The sequence below is a fragment of the Coregonus clupeaformis genome, chromosome 1, assembly GCF_020615455.1.
Source record: "Coregonus clupeaformis isolate EN_2021a chromosome 1, ASM2061545v1, whole genome shotgun sequence".
NCBI classification, from domain to species: Eukaryota; Metazoa; Chordata; class Actinopteri; order Salmoniformes; family Salmonidae; genus Coregonus; species Coregonus clupeaformis.
Genome location: NC_059192.1, coordinates 25,890,027 through 25,909,107, shown reverse-complemented (window position 1 = coordinate 25,909,107; position 19,081 = coordinate 25,890,027). Strand labels below are relative to the sequence as shown.

Here is a 19,081-nt window from a genome sequence, read left to right as displayed (position 1 = left end):
TGAATTATTCAACAGTTTGTTGTGTTACAGCCTCAATTCAAAATGGAATAAACTGATTTTATTCTCACCCATTTACACACAATACCACGTAATGACAAAATGAAAACATGTTTTCCGAAATCTTTACTAATTTATTGAAAATGAAATACAGAAATATCTAATTTACATAGGTATTCACACCCCTGAATCAGTACTTTGTATAAGCACCGTTGGCAACGATTACAGCTGTGCGTCTTCTCGGTAAGTCTCTAAGAGCTTTCCACAGCTGGATTGTGCAACATTTGCCCATTATTCTTTAACAAATTCTTCAAGCTCTGCCAAATTGTTTGCTAATCATTGCTAGACAACCATTTTCAACTCTTGCCATAGATTTTCAAGTAGATTTAAGTCAAAACTGTAACTCTGCCACTGAGGAACATTCACTGTCTTCTTTCTAACCAAGTCCAGGGTAGATTTGGCCATGTGTTTTAGGTTATTGTCCTGCTGAAAGGTGAATTCATCTCACAGTGTCTGTTGCAAAGCAGACTGAACCAGGTTTTCCTCTAAGATTTTCAGTTTCTTTTCATCCTGAAAAACTCCAGAGTCCTTAACGATTCACAGCATACCCATAACATGATGCAGCCACCACTATGCTTGAAAATATGGAGAGTGGTACTCAGTAATGTGTTGTATTGGATTTGCCCCAAACATAACACTTTGTATTCAGGACAAAAAGTTTAATGATTTGCCACATTTTTTGCAGTATTACTTTAGTGCCTTGTTGCAAACAGGATGCATGTTTTTAAATATTTTTGTTCTGTATAGGCTTCCTTCTTTTCACTCTGTCAATTAGGTTAGTATTGTGGAGTAACTAAAATGTTGTTGATCCATCCTCAGTTTTCTCCTATCACAGCCATTAAACTGTAACTGTTTTAAAGTCACCATTGGCCTCATAGTGAAATCCCTGAGCAGTTTCCTTCCTCTACAGCAACTGAGTTAGGAAGGACACCTGTATCTTTGTAGTGACTGGGTGTATTGATACACCATCCAAAGTCTAATTACTAACTTCACCATGCTCAAAGGGATATTCAATGTCTGCTTTTTTTAACCCGTCAATAGGTGCCCTTCTTTGCGAGGCATTGGAAAACTCCCCTGGTCTTTGTGGTTGAATCTGTGTTTGAAATTCACTGCTCGACTGAGGGACCTAACAGATAATTGTATGTGGGGGATACACACCCTGATCTGTTTCACCTGTCTTGTGCTTGTCTCCACCCCCCTCCAGGCCCATTATCCCATGTGCATATATACCTGTGTTTTATGTTTGTCTGTTGCCAGTTCGTCTTGTCAAGCCTACCAGCGTTTTCCCCGTAGTCATGTTTTCTCTCTAGTCCCTGTTTTCTAGTTTTCCTGGTTTTGACCATTCTGCCTGCCCTGACCCTGAGCCTGTGTGCCGTTCTGTACCTTATGACACTGGCCTGGATTACTGACCTCTACCTGACCGTGACCTGTTACTTGCCTGCCCCTGTTGTTGTAATACACTTTTGTTACTTCGAACTGTCTGCATCTGGGTCTTATCCTGAGGTCTGATCGATACAGAGATACGGTAGTCATTCAAAAATAATGTCAAACACTATTATTGCACACAGAGTGAGTCCATGCAACTTATGTGACTTCTTAAGCAAATGTTTACTAATTAACTTATTTAGGCTTGACATAAGAAAGGGGTTGAATACTTATTGACTCGAGACATTTCAGCTTTTAACTTTTAATTAATTTGTAAAAATTTCAAAAAACATAATTCCACTGACATTATGGGGTATTGTGTGTATGCTAGTGACAAATCATATCCATTTAATCAATTTTAAATTCAGGCTGTAACACAACAAAATGTGGAAAAAGGCAAGGGTTGTGAATACTTTCTGAAGGCACTGTACAATAAAATGTACCTAAAAGTTTACTGAAGAAAGGCCTAGTTCTACATTACCTGTAAACAAAAGTGAGTTATCACTAAATATAAAATGTGCAACCAAATGTACATTCATCAGATATAGTCAACGTATAAGTACAATTCAGGGATGGCCACAATTGCTCTTGACAAGCTACAGGTTTAAGCACAGTTCTACCACACCTGATTCTACTATTCATGGTCAAATTGAACAGTTGAGGTCTTGATGACCCGCTGAGTAGTAGAATCAGGTGTGGTAGCCCTGGGCTTGAATAAAAAAAATACATGCATAACCCAGTTGCTTGTCATGAGCAATATTGGTAACTGCTGATATAAACACTGCTGAGAAACACCTGTAAAATACAAAGTCATTAGACAAGTACAAAACACTCTTAAGTGGATAGGTGCGCTAAATCCTTTAGCTACAAATGTTCTTAGTAATTCTGTACCCAGCTGTCCAACTCCAGTAAAAGAGCATACATTCCCACATTTATAAATGGCAGTATAAATATGAAAACAGATGGGAATACTCACAGATTTGCACCAGAACAAGTATTGATAGTGTGCGAAGTACCATGTGTACTGCGTGCATTTGAATTGCCATAAGTCGTTTGTCAGCTCCACATGCGCAAGCTTGCATTTCTCCGTGACAGAATCATGCCCACAATCCACCACTCTGCCATAAAAAACTCTGTCCCTGGGCAGTACCGGAGGGAAGTTGTTCATCTCACGGATGAGGGCAACGACTCCTTCCTTTAGAGTATGAGGGCTGGTCTCTACAGCAGTTCTAGCAAGACAGACGCAGTACTACACATCACCACACTCACTGCCACTTGCCTGCCATTCAACGAACCCAAAGCCTCTTTTAAGAGCCACCTAATAAATTAAAATAAGTGTGTGTGTCAGGAGCGGGCAGTCAAAACAATAAACTAAATCATGGTCAAAATGTATCCTCCAGGAGGCAAACCCACAATCTTCACAGGCGGTAACTCTAACCATTACACTACAGTCGTGGTCAAATGTTTTGAGAATGGCACAAGTATTGGTCTTCACAAAGTCGCTGCTTCAGTGTTATGAGATATTTTTGTCAGATGTTACTATGGTATACTGAAGTATAATTACAAGCATTTCATAAGTGTCAGGCTTTTATTGACAATTACATTAAGTTTATGCAAAGAGTCAATATACACTTCTTTTTCAAGACCTCTGCAATCCGCCATGGCATGCTGTCAATTAGCTTCTGGGCCACATCCTGACTGATGGCAGCCCATTCTTGCATAATCAATGCTTGGAGTTTGTCAGAATTTGTGGGTTTTTGTTTGTCCACACGCCTCTTGAGGATCGATGGTTCTCAATGGGATTAAGGTCTGGGGGGATTACTGGCCATGGACCCAAAATGTCAATGTTTTGTTCCCCGAGCCACTTAGTTATCACTTTTGCCTTGTGGCAAGGTGCTCCATCATGAAAATGACTTTACCCCAGTCCTCAGCAGTCCAATCCCTGTACCTTTTGCAGAATATCAGTCTGAATGAACTTTAGGAGACGGTCCTGGCGCTTGCTGGACTTTCTTCGGCGCCCTGACGCCTTCTTCACAACAATTGAACATCTCTCCTTGAAGTTCTTGATGATCCGATAAATGGTTGATTTAGGTGCAATCTTACTAGCAGCAATATCCTTGCCTGTGAAGCCCTTTTTGTGCAAAGCAATGATGATGGCACGTGTTTCCTTGCAAGTAACCATGGCTAACAGAGGAAGAACAATGATTTCAAGCACCACACTCCTTTTAAAGCTTCCAGTCTGTTATTCTAACTCAATCAGCATGACAGAGTGATCTCCAGCCTTGTCCTCGTCAACACTCTCACCTGTGTTAACGAGAGAATCACTGACATGATGGCAGGGCTGAAATGCAGTGGAAATGTTTTTTGGGGATTAAGTTCATTTTCATGGCAAAGAGGGTCTTTGCAATTAATTGCAATTCATCTGATCACTCTTCATGACATTCTGGAGTATATGCAAATTGTCATCATCAAAACTGAGGCAGCAGACTTTGTGAAAATTAGTTTTTGTGTCATTCTCAAAACTTTTGACCACGACTGTACAAACCCTGTTCTCAAAATATTAATTTAGACAGACGCGAAGTCCAAAATAATTTTGTTCATTCATATCAAGTTTTTATCAAAAGCAATCACTTATGCATGTGAAATAACAGAATCCTTCTCTTTTTTAAATATTTTTGTTATTATATACAATTATCAACTACTTACATCCCTACATCAAAAATGTCTAGCAAAACAAAACACAGGTATAAACAAGAAAATACTAAATACATACAATATATATATATATATACAGTTGAAGTCGGAAGTTTACATACACCTAAGCCAAATACATTTAAACTCAGTTTTTCACAATTCCTGACATTTAATCCTAGTAAAAATTCCCTGTCTTAGGTCAGTTAGGATCACCACTTTATTTTAAGAATGTGAAATGTCAGAATAACTGTAGAGAGAATTATTTATTTCAGCTTTTATTTCTTTCATCACATTCCCAGTGGGTCAGAAGTTTACATACACTCAACTAGTATTTCTTAGCATTGCTTTAAAATTGTTTAACTTGGGTCAAACGTTTCGGGTAGCCTTCCACAAGCTTCCCATAATAAGTTGGGTGAATTTTGCCCATTCCTCCTGACAGAGCTGGTGTAACTGAGTCAGGTTTGTAGGCCTCCTTGCTCGCACACGCTTTTTCAGTTCTGCCCACAAATGTTCTATAGAATTGAGGTCAGGGCTTTGTGATGGCCACTACAATATCTTGACTTTGTTGTCCTTAAGCCATTTTGCCACAACTTTGGAAGTATGCTTGGGGTCACTGTCCATTTGGAAGACCCATTTGCAACCAAGCGTTAACTTCCTGACTGATGTCTTGAGATGTTGTTTCAATATATCCACATAATTTTCCTTCCTCATGATGCCATCTATTTTGTGAAGTGCACTAGGCCCTCCTGCAGCAAAGCACACCCACAGCATGATGCTGCCACTGCCGTGCGTCACGGTTGGGATGGTGTTCTTCCGCTTGCAAGCCCCCCCTTTTTCCTCCAAACATAACAATGGTCATTATGGCCAAAGAGTTCTCTTTTTGTTTAATCAGACCAGAAGACAATTCTCGAAAAAGAACGATCTTTGTCCCCATGTGCAGTTGCAAACCGTAGTCTGGCTTTTTTATGGCGGTTTTGGAGCAGTGGCTTCTTCCTTGCTGAGCGGCCTTTTAGGTTATGTCAATATAGGACTCGTTTTACTGTGGATATAGATACTTTTGTACCTGTTTCCTCCAGCATCTTCACAAGGTCCTTTGCTGTTGTTCTGGGATTTATTTGCACTTTTCGCACCAAAGTACGTTCATCTCTAGGAGACAGAACGCGTCTCCTTCCTGAGAGGTATGACGGCTGCGTGGTCCCATGGTGTTTATACTTGCATACAATTTTTTGTACAGATGAACGTGGTACCTTCAGGCGTTTGGAAATTGCTCCCAAGGATGAACCAGACCTGTGGAGGTCTACCATTTTTTTATGAGGTCTTGGCTGATTTCCTTTGGTTTTCCCATGATGTCAAGCAAAGAGGCACTAATTTTGAAGGTAGGCCTTGAAAAACATCCACAGGTACACCTCCAACTGACTCAAATTATTTCAATTAGCCTATCAGAAGCTTCTAAAGCCATGACATCATTTTCTGGAATCTTCCAAGCTGTTTAATGGCCCATCAACTTGGTGTATGTATACTTCTGAAGCACTGGAATTGTGATACAGTGAATTATAAGTGAAATAATCTGTCTGTAAACAATTGTTGGAAATATACTTGTGTCATGCACAAAGTAGATGTCCTAACCAACTTGCCAAAACTATAGTTTGTTAACAAGACATTTGTGGAGTGGTTGAAAAATGAGTTTTAATGACTCCAACTTAAGTGTATGTAAACTTCCAACTTCAACTGTATATATACACTGCTCAAAAAAATAAAGGGAACACTTAAACAACACATCCTAGTTCTGAATAAATGAAATCATCTTATTAAATACTTTTTTCTTTACATAGTTGAATGTGCTGACAACAAAATCACACAAAAATTATCAATGGAAATCAAATGTATCAACCCATGGAGGTCTGGATTTGGAGTCACCCTCAAAATTAAAGTGGAAAACCACACTACAGGCTGATCCAACTTTGATGTAATGTCCTTAAAACAAGTCAAAATGAGGCTCAGTAGTGTGTGTGGCCTCCACGTGCCTGTATGACCTCCCTACAACGCCTGGGCATGCTCCTGATGAGGTGGCGGATGGTCTCCTGAGGGATCTCCTCCCAGACCTGGACTAAAGCATCCGCCAACTCCTGGACAGTCTGTGGTGCAACGTGGCGTTGGTGGATGAAGCGAGACATGATGTCCCAGATGTGCTCAATTGGATTCAGGTCTGGGGAACGGGCGGTCCATAGCATCAATGCCTTCCTCTTGCAGGAACTGCTGACACACTCCAGCCACATGAGGTCTAGCATTGTCTTGCATTAGGAGGAACCCAGGGCCAACCGCACCAGCATATGGTCTCACAAGGGGTCTGAGGATCTCATCTCGGTACCTAATGGCAGTCAGGCTACCTCTGGCGAGCACATGGAGGGCTGTGCGGCCCCCCAAAGAAATGCCACCCCACACCATGACTGACCCACCGCCAAACCGGTCATGCTGGAGGATGTTGCAGGCAGCAGAACGTTCTCCACGGCGTCTCCAGACTCTGTCACGTCTGTCACGTGCTCAGTGTGAACCTGCTTTCATCTGTGAAGAGCACAGGGCGCCAGTGGCGAATTTGCCAATCTTGGTGTTCTCTGGCAAATGCCAAACGTCCTGCACGGTGTTGGGCTGTAAGCACAACCCCCACCTGTGGACGTCGGGCCCTCATACCACCCTCATGGAGTCTGTTTCTGACCGTTTGAGCAGACACATGCACATTTGTGACCTGCTGGAGGTCATTTTTCAGGGCTCTGGCAGTGCTCCTCCTGCTCCTCCTTGCACAAAGGTGGAGGTAGCGGTCCTGCTGCTGGGTTGTTGCCCTCCTACGGCCTCCTCCACGTCTCCTGATGTACTGGCCTGTCTCCTGGTAGCGCCTCCATGCTCTGGACACTACGCTGACAGACACAGCAAACCTTCTTGCCACAGCTCGCATTGATGTGCCATCCTGGATGAGCTGCACTACCTGAGCCACTTGTGTGGGTTGTAAACTCCGTCTCATGCTACCACTAGAGTGAAAGCACCGCCAGCATTCAAAAGTGACCAAAACATCAGCCAGGAAGCATAGGAACTGAGAAGTGGTCTGTGGTCACCACCTGCAGAACCACTTCTTTATTGGGTGTGTCTTGCTAATTGCCTATAATTTCCACCTGTTGTCTATTCCATTTGCACAACAGCATGTGAAATTTATTGTCAGTCAGTGTTGCTTCCTAAGTGGTCAGTTTGATTTCACAGAAGTGTGATTGACTTGGAGTTACATTGTGTTGTTTAAGTGTTCCCTTTATTTTTTTGAGCAGTGTATAATAACAAACAAAAGATAAAAATGAATCTGACAATCCTTGTGCAATTGTATTCACTCAGAAAACATCTCATTATAATGATTCAGGAAGATGTTTTTCTTTTTGTTATTGACTATGGATAATGTCTTAACAAGATGATTAAATTCAATCAAAAATATCTGTAATTTTGGTATAAAATTCTGGAATTTTTTAAAATAAGAAAATAAAAAATCACAATCATTTCAATGGTCTTGTTATCATTGCAGTAGTAACATATTATATCCTTCATGTCAAAAACATGGGTAGTGTTCAAAAAGGTAAATAAGTATTCTGCAAGGTTTTTCTAAAAATCGATCACAGATTTACAGTACCAGTCAAAAGTTTGGAAACACCCACAAATTCAAGGGTTCTTCAATATTTTTACTATTTTCTACATTGTAGAATAATAGTGAAGACATCAAAATTATGAAATAACACATATGGAATCATGTAGTAACCAAAAAAGTGTTAAACAAATCAAAATATATGTTATATTTGAGATTCTTCAAATAGCCATCCTTTGCCTTGATGACAGCTTTGCACACTCTTGGCATTCTCTCAACCAGCTTTACCTGGAATGCTTTTCAAACAGTATTGAAGGAGTTCCCACATCTGCTTAGCACTTGTTGGCTGCTTTTCCTTCACTCTGCCGTCCGACTCATCCCAAACCATCTCAATTGGGTTGAGGTCGGGGGATTGTGGAGGCCAGGTCCTCTGATGCAGCACTCCATCACGCTCGTTCTTGGTAAAATAGCCCTTACACAGCCTGGAGGTGTGTTGGGTCATTGTCCTGTTGAAAAACAAATGATAGTCCCACTAAGCCCAAACCTGATGGGATGGCAGATCGCTGCAGAATGCTGAGGTAGCCATGCTGGTTAAGTGTGCCTTGAATTCTAAATGAATCACAGACAGTGTCACCAGCAAAGCACCCCCACACCATAACACCTCCTCCATGCTTCATGGTGGGAACCACACATGCAGAGATCATCCGTTCACCCACACCGCATCTCACAAAGACACGACGGTTGGAACCAAAAATCTCCAATTTGGACTCCAGACCAAAGGACACATTTCCACCGGTCTAATGTCCATTGCTCGTGTTTCTTGGCCCAAGCAGATCTCTTCTTATTATTGGTGTCCTTTAGTAGTGGTTTCTTTGCAGCAATTTGATCATGAATGCCTGATTCACACAGTCCCCTCTGAACAGTTGATGTTGAGATGTGTCTGTTACTTGAACTCTGTGAAGCATTTATTTGGGCTGCAATTTCTGAGGCTGGTAACTCTAATGAACTTATCCTCTGCAGCAGAGGTAACTCTGGGTCTTCCATTCCTGTGGTGGTCCTCATGAGAGACAGTTTCGTCATAGCGCTTGATGGTTTTCGCAACTGACCTTCATGTCTTAAAGTAATGATGGACTGTCGTTTCTCTTTGCTTATTTGAGCTGTTCTTGCCATAATATAGTATTTTACCAAATAGGGCTATCTTCTGTGTACCCCCCCACCTTGTCAAAACACAATTGATTGGCTCAAATGCATTAAGAAGGAAAGAAATTCCACAAATTCACTTTTAAGAAAGCATACCTGTTGATTGAAATGCATTCTAGGTGACTACCTCATGAAGCTGGTTGAGAGAATAATAGAGAATAAATTAAGAAAAGTCCTTGAATGGGTAGGTGTGTCCAAGCTTTTGACTGGTAGTGTACATTCATAGAACAAGTGAGTCAGATTTTCAAATTTTTCGCAGAAAACGCAGATATCATCAATATCAACAAATTTGGACAGCATAGAATTACATGGATATATCTTATGTAGAATCTTAAAGTGCACTTCCTTAAATTTGTTTGGTATACAATATTTGTAAGGCATCAACCAAGCTTTTTTACAGACAATGTCAGGAATAAGCATGTTCCAGAAAAATTTTCCTCTAGGTGTAAGTTGGTTTCGTGAATGGAACATTTATGTATTTGTTACAACACGATTTCTCAAGTAAGCCTACGCCTTCCAAACTGAGTTCTGGATAAGCTCTGTGATCATCATCAAAGCTAAGATTAGTTTTCATTAGTGTAGTTAGACCACTGGGAATCGCTTTGATCACAGAAATAAATTATCTGAAAGGTATTGGAAACTCATTCAATGTTATTAATTGTTCATATGAAAGAATATTACCCCTGTTGTCGAAAACATCAAGAACAAAATCTATATTCCTCTCATGCCAGCTAGGGTAGAACTGACTTATTCCTTACAGTTATGTCTGAATTATTATTAATTATTAATTCAACTGACAGGCCATCAGGGCCAGGTGATTTCCTTTTTTCATTGAATTCAGAGCCTCTCTAATTTCTTCTATTAACACAGGTGAATCGCAAACTGAGTGGAAATCATCCTCAATTACAGGGACATAATTCTGAATGTGGCAAATGCAGCTTTCACAACCATCTTCCTGAAATTGTGAGTTGTAACGGTTTTCATAAAAGGAATTGACAAATGTTGATATTGTAATGGGATCTTTGCAAAATATATCATACATTTTGAGTGCCGTTATAGATTTTTTAGTAGCTTGTAAATTCAGGGAAATCAAATGATGATCAGAAAAGGGGAGCCAACTGATGATCTACATCTATAACAAATTGTAACAAAAAGGGGGAAATTAGCAATACATTTATTCTAGATTTTCGTGACATAGTTTTGTTGGTCCATGTATAACCCTTTGCATCCGGATTGAAATAACGCCAGGCATCATCAACAGAGAGATCCTTGCATAATGCTGTGATGATATTGCTATTTTGAGAGCTTTGACTCATTCTGGGAGGAAAACGATCAGCAGAGTCATCAGGTGTTTGTTAAAATCCCCTGAGAGAATTAGAAAAGCCTCTGAGTATTTGCTCCGTACATCCTGTCATTTCCTGGTAAGTTGGGCCAAAACGGTCTTATTTGGAGCATGTGAGTTATGTCCATACACATTACAGATGATGCAAATAGCATTGTCATGTTTAACAGTTACCCATCTCCGATCCTGTGAAGATGTGGATTCTAGAATGTCGCCTTTAAACTTGCGGATAAGCATCAAAACACCAGCAGAATGGTTTGATCCATGACTGAAATAGGCCATGTCTCCCCATTGTGACTTCCAAAATGAAAAGTCACTTTCACACAAATGAGTTTCCTGAAGAAGGACAAAATCTGCGTTACTGCTTTTACAATATAAAATAAGACTTTCCTTTTTGTAAGATCTCTCAAAACCCTAGCATTCATGCTAATGTTATTGAGTGAGTTGAAAACAAACTCCTGCATTAAAAAAGAAAGAGACACAAACTAGACAGCAGATGCAGTAATGTCAACAATAAAACAAACAGTAAACCTTGAGAGGGTTACTCCGACGAAAAACTACACTCAGTTAAGGTACAGTATAACAAATCCCTTCTTTTCTTGTTTTGGCAAGTGTTCCTAAATTATAGTTCAAACGGTAAATTTACTTGTGGCAGTACAGTAAATGTAATCTTGGCAGTACTCACAGTTCAAACGTGGTCCATGTCATCAGAGTTAACCAGTAATCTTTCTTCCTTCGATGAATGCGTGTGGGCCCTTGAACCGAGCCTTCTTTCAATCTTGTCGTGCATTCTGTATAAGCGGCCACAGTTTCTCCCTGGCAGTCTGAACCTGCGGTATCAGAGCCTCTTTGATGCTGAGCTTGGCCATTTTCCAGATTATGTCCCTGTAGTGGCTCCTGTAAGTCGCTCTGGATAAGAGCGTCTGCTAAATGACTAAAAATAAATAAAAATAAAAATAACGGCGCATAGTGAAGCCTCGACAGAGATGGCATCCTAGCTACTAGCTCTTAGGAAACTTTGTGGTATTTTGTTTTTTTATGTATAATTTTTTATATTTTTTGCTCAGGAAATATTTTGTGTCATTACATAGAGCCGGGAAGAACTATTGGATATCAGAGCGGTGGTAACTCAACAGAACTACCAGCATTACGACCAGGAATACGACTTCCCCAAAGCATATCCTTTGTTCGCTCTCCCCAGAGCAATTGAACTGATTCCAGAGGCTGACCCAAAACATTGCCGGTGGAGGAGAGGCACTCGAGGCGGCCTGCTGGTTCGACTTAGGAGGCGCGCACACCACCCACCGCTTCCGAGTATTTTACTCGCTAATGTTCAGTCTTTGAATAACAAAGTTGATGAGCTCAGGGCAATGATTTATTTCCAGAGAGACATGAGGGCCTGTAACATACTTTGTTTCACGGAAACATGGCTCTCTTGGGATACTCTTTTGGAATCGGTCCAGCCAGAGGGATTCTCAGTTCATCGCGCAGATAGGAGGTGTGTGTTTCATGATTAACGACTTATGGTGTAATTGTAGTAACATACAGGAACTCAATTCCTTTTGTTCACCCGACCTAGAATACCTCACAATCAAATGCCGACCGTATTATCTCCCAAGATAATTTTCCTCCGTTATAGCCATGGCCGTTTATATCACTCCTCAAGCCGATACCACGACGGCCCTCAAAGAACTTCACTGGACTTTATGCAAACTGGAAACCACATATCCTGAGGCTGCATTTATTGTAGCTGGGGATTTTAACAAAGCAAATTTGAGGACTAGGCTGCCGAAGTTCTATCAACATATTGACTGTAGTACCCGCGCTGCTAAAACACTGGACCACTGTTATTCAAACTTCCGCGATGCTTACAAGGCCCTCCCCCGCCCTGCTTTCGGCAAATCTGACCACGACTCCATTTTGCTTCTCCCTTCCTATAGGCAGAAACTCAAACAGGAAGTACCTGTGCTAAGGACTATTCAACGCTGGTCTGACCAATCGGAATCCACGATTCAGGATTGTTTTGATCACGCGGACTGGGATATGTTCCGGGTAGCTTGCGAAAATAATTTTGACTAATACACCTATACGGTAACTGAGTATATCAGGAAGTGTATAGGAGATGTCGTACCCACTGTGACTATTAAAACCTACCCTAACCAGAAACCGTGGATAGATGGCATCATTCGTGCGAAACTGAAAGCGTGAACCACCACATTTAACCATGGCAAGGTGACTAGGAATATGGCAGAACACAAACAGTGTAGTTATTCACTCCGCAAAGCAATCAAACAAGCAAAACGTCAGTATAGAGACAAAGTGGAGACGCAATTCAACGGCTCAGACACGAGACGTATGTGGTAGGGTCTACAGACAATCACGGACTACAAAAGGAAAACCAGCCACGTCGCCGAGACCGACGTCTTGCTTCCTGACAAGCTAAACACCTACTTCGCCCGCTTTGAGGATAACACAGTGCCACCGACGCGGCCCGCTACCAAGGACTGTGGGCTCTCCTTCTCCATGGTCGACGTGAGTAAAACATTTAAATGTGTTAACCCTTGCAAGGTTCTTGGCCCAGACGGCATCCCTAGCCGCGTCCTCAGAGCATGCGCAGACCAGCTGGCTGGTGTGTTTACGGACATATTCAATCTCTCCCCATCCCAGTCTGCTGTCCCCACATGCTTCAAGATGGCCACCATTGTTCCTGTACCCAAGAAAGCAAAGGTAACTGAAGTAAACGACTATCGCCCTGTAGCACTCACATCTGTCATCATGAAGTGCTTTGAGAGACTAGTCAAGAATCATATCACCTCTACCTTACCTGCCAACCTAGACCCACTTCAATTTGCTTAACACCCCAATAGATCCACAGACGATGCAATTGCCATCACTTGCAGTTAATTGACTATAGCTCAGCATTCAACACCATAGTACCCTCCAAACTCATTAAGCTCAAGGCCCTGGGTCTGAACCCCGCCCTGTGCAACTGGGTCCTGGACGTCCTGGACTTCCTGATGAGCTGCCCCCAGGTGGTGAAGGTAGGAAACAACACCTCCACTTCGCTGATCCTCAACACTGTGGCCAAGCATGCCTCCAACTCAATCATCAAGTTTGCAGACAACACAACAGTAGTAGGCTTGATTACCAACAATGACGAGACAGCCTACAGGGAGGAGGTGAGGGCTCTGGGAGTGTGGTGCCAGGAAAATAACCTCTCACTCAACGTCAACAAAGCAAAGGAGATGATCGTGGACTTCAGGAAACAGCAAAGGATGCACCCCACCTATCCACATCGACGGGACTGCAGTGGAGAAGGTGGAAAGCTTCAAGTTCCTTGGCGTACACATCACTGACAAACTGAAATGGACCACCCACACAGACAGTGTGGTGAAGAAGGTGTGACAGAGCCTCTTCAACCTCAGGAGGCTAAAGAAATTTGGCTTGGCACCTAAAACCCTCAAACTTTTACAGATGCACAATTGAGAGCATCCTGTCGAGCTGTATCACCGCCTTGTACGGCAACTGCACCGCCCGCAACTTCAAGGCTCTCCAGAGGGTGGTGCAGTCTGCACAACGCATTACCTGGGGCAAACTACCTGCCCTCCAGGACACCTACAGCACCCGATTGCATAGGAAGGCCAAAAAGATAATCAAGGACAACAACCACCCAAGCCACTGCCTGTTCACTCCGCTATCATCCAGAAGGCGAAGTCAGTACAGGTACAGACTGAAAAACAGCTTCTATCTCAAGGTTCTCAGACTATTAAACAGCCATCACTAGCACATTAGAGGCTGCTGCCTATAGATATAGACTAGAAATCACTGGCCACTTTAAGAAATGGAACACTAGCCACTTTAATCATGTTTACATATCTTGCATTACTCATCTCATATGTATATACTGCATTCTATACTATTCTATGGTATCTTAGTCACTTTAATAATGTTTACATATCTTGCATTACTCATCTCATATGTATATACTGTATTCTATAGTATTCTACTGTATCTTAGTCCATACCGCTCTGACATCGCTCATCCATATATGTATATTTTCTTAATTCATTCCTTACTTCGATTTGTGTTTATTGGGTATATGTTGTGAAATTGTTAGATATTACTTCACTGTCTGAGCTAGAAGCACAATCATTTCACTACACCTGCAATAACATCTGCTAAACACGTGTATGGGACCAATAAAATTTGATTTGATTTGAGGATGACATTGCGAGGGGGTCCATCAGATCTTCGTTTCCCAAGTCGATGTACCACGTCACGGAGCCACCTTTCCCAGGATATTGATGACTGCTTCCCTAATATCCTCTCCCTCTACCTCTCTTACATCTTGCATTTTCAGATTCCACCTGCGAGAGTACCGTTGAAGTTCAGCTACATTCTCACACAGCTCATTATTTTGGGATTGCAGTTTCTTCAGCTTGTTCTCTAGGAACGTTATCATTTCCTTGTTCTCGCTCACAACTGTTTCTTCGGTAGCCCGCTCTATGATGGACACTTTGGAGAACGTGGCGTCTTGTTTAGTAGTCAGGGTCTGGATTGCAGAGAAAAGTTCAGACATGGAAATGTCCTCTTTCACTTTTTTCTCCGGTGGATTTTTTATTCGGGTCTGAGGTAAAGAGGTTGCAAGGATCTTGTCCTGGTCCGTCTTGTTCTTTCGCTTGCTTGAGCTCACGACATCTTGTGTATCCATGCTGCTCTGGCTCTCGTCGTAGCTAGCTAGCATGCCTGCCATCTTCTGTGAGGCTTGGATATTCCGTCTTCTGTTGTCTTTCTGTCATGTTCGTCCCATTCAAATCAAACTCTGAACTTGCCATATCTAGCTTAAACAAGTTAGAGTTAGTTTCTTGCAACATTGATAGCAAATATTAGACCGTTAACCCCCTAACCCTCAAAGTTGCTTGGACAAGCAAGAAAACACTCCCTCTCACAACGACACCATCTTGGCTCCCCCAAAATCCTACTCATTACTACACATGCTTAATTATGTCACTTTTGTTTTGAGATGACTTTGCCTGTTGGATACACCCGGACAGGCAGCCCGGTTCCAAATAAATCAAATGCAATCAACTTTCAGCCGGTACAAAACACGCCTACCCGGGCGAGATTAATCTAACCTCCTCAATGATTCTGATGTTGTTTTACCTTTTTGACAACGTTTTACTTATGGATGTCGACTTCAGATTTTCCGGGAACACACTGAAAAGGAACTTCACACTGTGTTAATCAGTCAGCACAAATTTGGATTATAATAATGACAAGGAGGCAGGAGAGGGAGCGTAAACCGGAGCTGGAATGTATTCTACATATTTGAAATAGCGATGCTGTCAGTCGAGTCTGGTAAATTGTCTGAGGCTAGCATGCACTTGCATACTAGCAGTGCACAACTGAACAGAGGCTCTGTTTACATGCGCGTTTGGGGTTCAACCATTGATTATTATTAGCAAAAGTATTCACCCCCCTTGGCATTTTTCCTATTTTGTTGCCTTACAACCTGGAATTTAAATTGATTTTTTGGGGGTTTGTATTATTTCATTTACTCAACATGCCTACCACTTTGAAGATGCAAAATATTTTGAGTGTAAAAATAATACAATTTAGTGTACATAACTATTCACCCCCCCCAAAGTCAATACTTTGTAAAGCCACCTTTTGCAGCAATTACAGCTGCAAGTCTCTTGGGGTATGTCTCTATGAGCTTGGCACATCTAGCCACTGGGATTTTTGCCCATTCTTCAAGGCAAAACTGCTCCAGCTCCTTCAAGTTGGATGGGTTCCGCTCGTGTACAGCAATCTTTAAGTCATATCCAGGGACGGCCTGTTCAATAGGGCGATATGGGCGACGCACTGCCAAACGGGAAAAGGAAGGGATTTTTTTTCTAATCAATTATATCACGGCAACAGTAGTTATCAGTGTTGTAATCTGATCTGACTGCCACTAAATGTCAAATCAGGCTAAAGTCGTGCTTCAAATGGCCCCACCCGTTTTTGGGCGATTTCAGTCAGGTTGAAAATCGCCCAGAAGTCTCTCATAGCCTGTCATGTAAAATCTATTTTTTTCAAATTTCAAAGCTTTCAATACATTCTCTATGGGTGTCTGTGGGCTTGCACTTACGCGCTTTCGTCATACGTGACGTAACCATGAACGTAACTAAGCAAATAGCGGCTAGCAGCGTCTCTGTTGCGACCTGCAGTGTGGCGTTATTTTATGTTTTTAATTTGTACACTTAGTGGCGTTATTTTATGTTTTTAATTTGTACACTTAGTTTACAAACATTCTGCCAACCATGGATTTCCAGTGGTGGGTTTTGGACTGATCTTGTTGATCGTGTACATACCCGCTACGAACGGACTAAATAATGAAAACGTTGCTGGCAGCGGAATCCAATACAGCTGGGAGACTTGGCTGGATGACAGAGTCCCGGACAGAGAAGTGGAGCCGGCCGGCTTCACCCTGGTCGGAGCGGACCTCGATCTGACAGTCACAGGGAAAATCGATCCTGGTAAGAGAGCGACTCTGTACCCCCGAGCCCCGACATTGAACTGCTTTCTGTGTCACTGCGACCTTACTATCTGCCCCGTGAGTTCCCCCAATTGTTTGTTACCGTTGTGTACTGTTGATAATCACAAGTTTACTGGAGAACTGAGACCAAGTAGAGACTTTGGACAGGGTGGATATGGTATAATAAAGGCAGTTTATTCAGAGGTAAAGATATCTGGAATCGCGTGCACGGACTCGTTCGTCAAACTCTTAGGGAGCTATCTGAAGAGAGCCCCGAAAACATTGTGTGCTGACATTTTATACAATAAATGATGTAGGTTGAATCTAGTAGTTCTGATCTTCTGATTGGTCCTGATGAGTTGGGCGAGGTCCCCTCCACTGTTGCATTGGCTCTGAGTCGGGTTCTCTGTCTTCAAATGTTCAGCCTAAAGAGAGGGGATTTTTGTGTGTGTGTGTGTGTGTGTTTAACAGTGATGATGTGTGTGTGTGTGTGTGTTTAACAGTGATGATGTGTGTGTGTGTGTGTGTGTGTGTTATCAGTGATGATGTGTGTGTGTGTGTGTGTGTGTGTGTGTGTGTCCTCAGAGCAAGAACTCGTGAGTTGGAAGAACTGAGAGACCTATGGCGTGGGTGTTGTCCTTGGCCACCTGCTGACAAGGCTGACAAGATAGGACTCTTTTGTCCATTGTTATAGGATAGGAACAGCATTGATTGAAAACAAACGCCCAACACAAAATGGGTCATGCACAAGATTTTAGTCAGACCAAGCTATAACATTATATATTTACTACGACAGTACATTCAACCAAAAGCTAATATAACAAAGGCATCAGAGATTATTTATAATCTGTCACAGAAACTGGAATCCATCTCCCCAGATCAGTCAATAAATGCTTCTGGTATTGACTTATATGCTGCCCCTGTCTTCATGTTGTTGCTGGACATATCTTTTTTTAAATGTGTGTAGGTCACCTAAATCATCAGAAAAATTGCCCCTCCTGAGAATTTTTTCAGGAGCCGCCACTGGTCATATCACAGATTCTCAATTGGATTGAGGTCTGGGCTTTGACTAGGCCATTCCAAGACATTTAAATGTTTCCCCTTAAACAACATGAGTGTTGATTTAGAAGTATGCTTAGGGTCATTGTCATGCTGGAAGGTGAACCTCTGTCCCAGTCTCAAATCTCTGGAAGACTGAAACAGGTTTCCCTCAAAAATGTCCATGTATTTAGCGCCATCCATCATTCCTTCAATTCTGACCAGTTTCCCAGTCCCTGCCGATGAAAAACATCCCCACAGCATGATGCTGCCACCACCATGCTTCACTGTGGGGATGGTGTTCTCGGGGTGATGAGAGGTGTTGGGTTTGCGTCAGACATTTTCCTTGATGGCCAAAAAGCTCAATTTTAGTCACATCTGACCAGCATACCTTCTTCCATATGTTTGGGGAGTCTCCCACATGCCTTTTGGCAAACACCAAACGTGTTTACATATTTTTTTCTTTAAGCAAAGTGGTCCTATGGACAGATACTCCAATCTCCGCTGTGGAGCTTTGCAGCTCCTTCAGGGTTATCTTTGGTCTCTTTGTTGCCTCTCTGATTAATGCCCTCCTTGCCTGTTCCGTGGGTTTTGGTGGGCGGCCCTCTCTTGGCAGGTTTGTTGTGGTACCATATTCTTTCAATTTTTTAATAATGGATTTAATGGCGCTCCGTGGGATGTTCAAAGCTTCTGATGTTTTTTTATAACTCAACCCTGATCTGTACTTCTCCACAACTTTGTCCCTGACCTGTTTGGAGAGCTCCTTGGTCTTCATGGTATGGTGGAGCTTGCTTAGTGGTGTTGCAGACTCTGGGGCCTTTCAGAACAGGTGTATATATACTGAGATCATGTGACAGATTATGTGACACTTAGATTGCACACAGGTGGACTTTATTTAACTAATTATGTGACTTCTTAAGGTAATTGGTTGCACCAGATCTTATTTAGGGGCTTCATAGCAAAGGGGGTGAATACATATGCACACACCACTTTTCCGTTATTTATTTTTTAGAATTTTTTGAAACAAGTTATTTTTTTCATTTCACTTCACCAATTTGGATTATTTTGTGTATGTTTGAGGTGACAGACAGCGACACATATTTCATTCCATTTGCTTCTATTTAAGAAACATTTTTCAACAGAATCGGCAAAATGAATACACCCCTGATCACACGCAAACAGTTCATTT

General features: G+C 42.0%; 1 protein-coding gene across 1 annotated transcript in view; it reads right to left on the bottom strand.

Annotated features, from left to right (window-relative positions):
• gucy2g (guanylate cyclase 2g) overlaps positions 1–19,081 on the bottom strand; it is a 179,683-nt gene that overhangs the window by 87,895 nt on the left and 72,707 nt on the right. Inside the window, exon 2 of the mRNA XM_045223798.1 lies at positions 14,739–14,886. Within this exon, the coding sequence (XP_045079733.1) occupies positions 14,739–14,886 (148 nt within the window). The remainder of the gene's footprint in view (positions 1–14,738; positions 14,887–19,081) is intronic.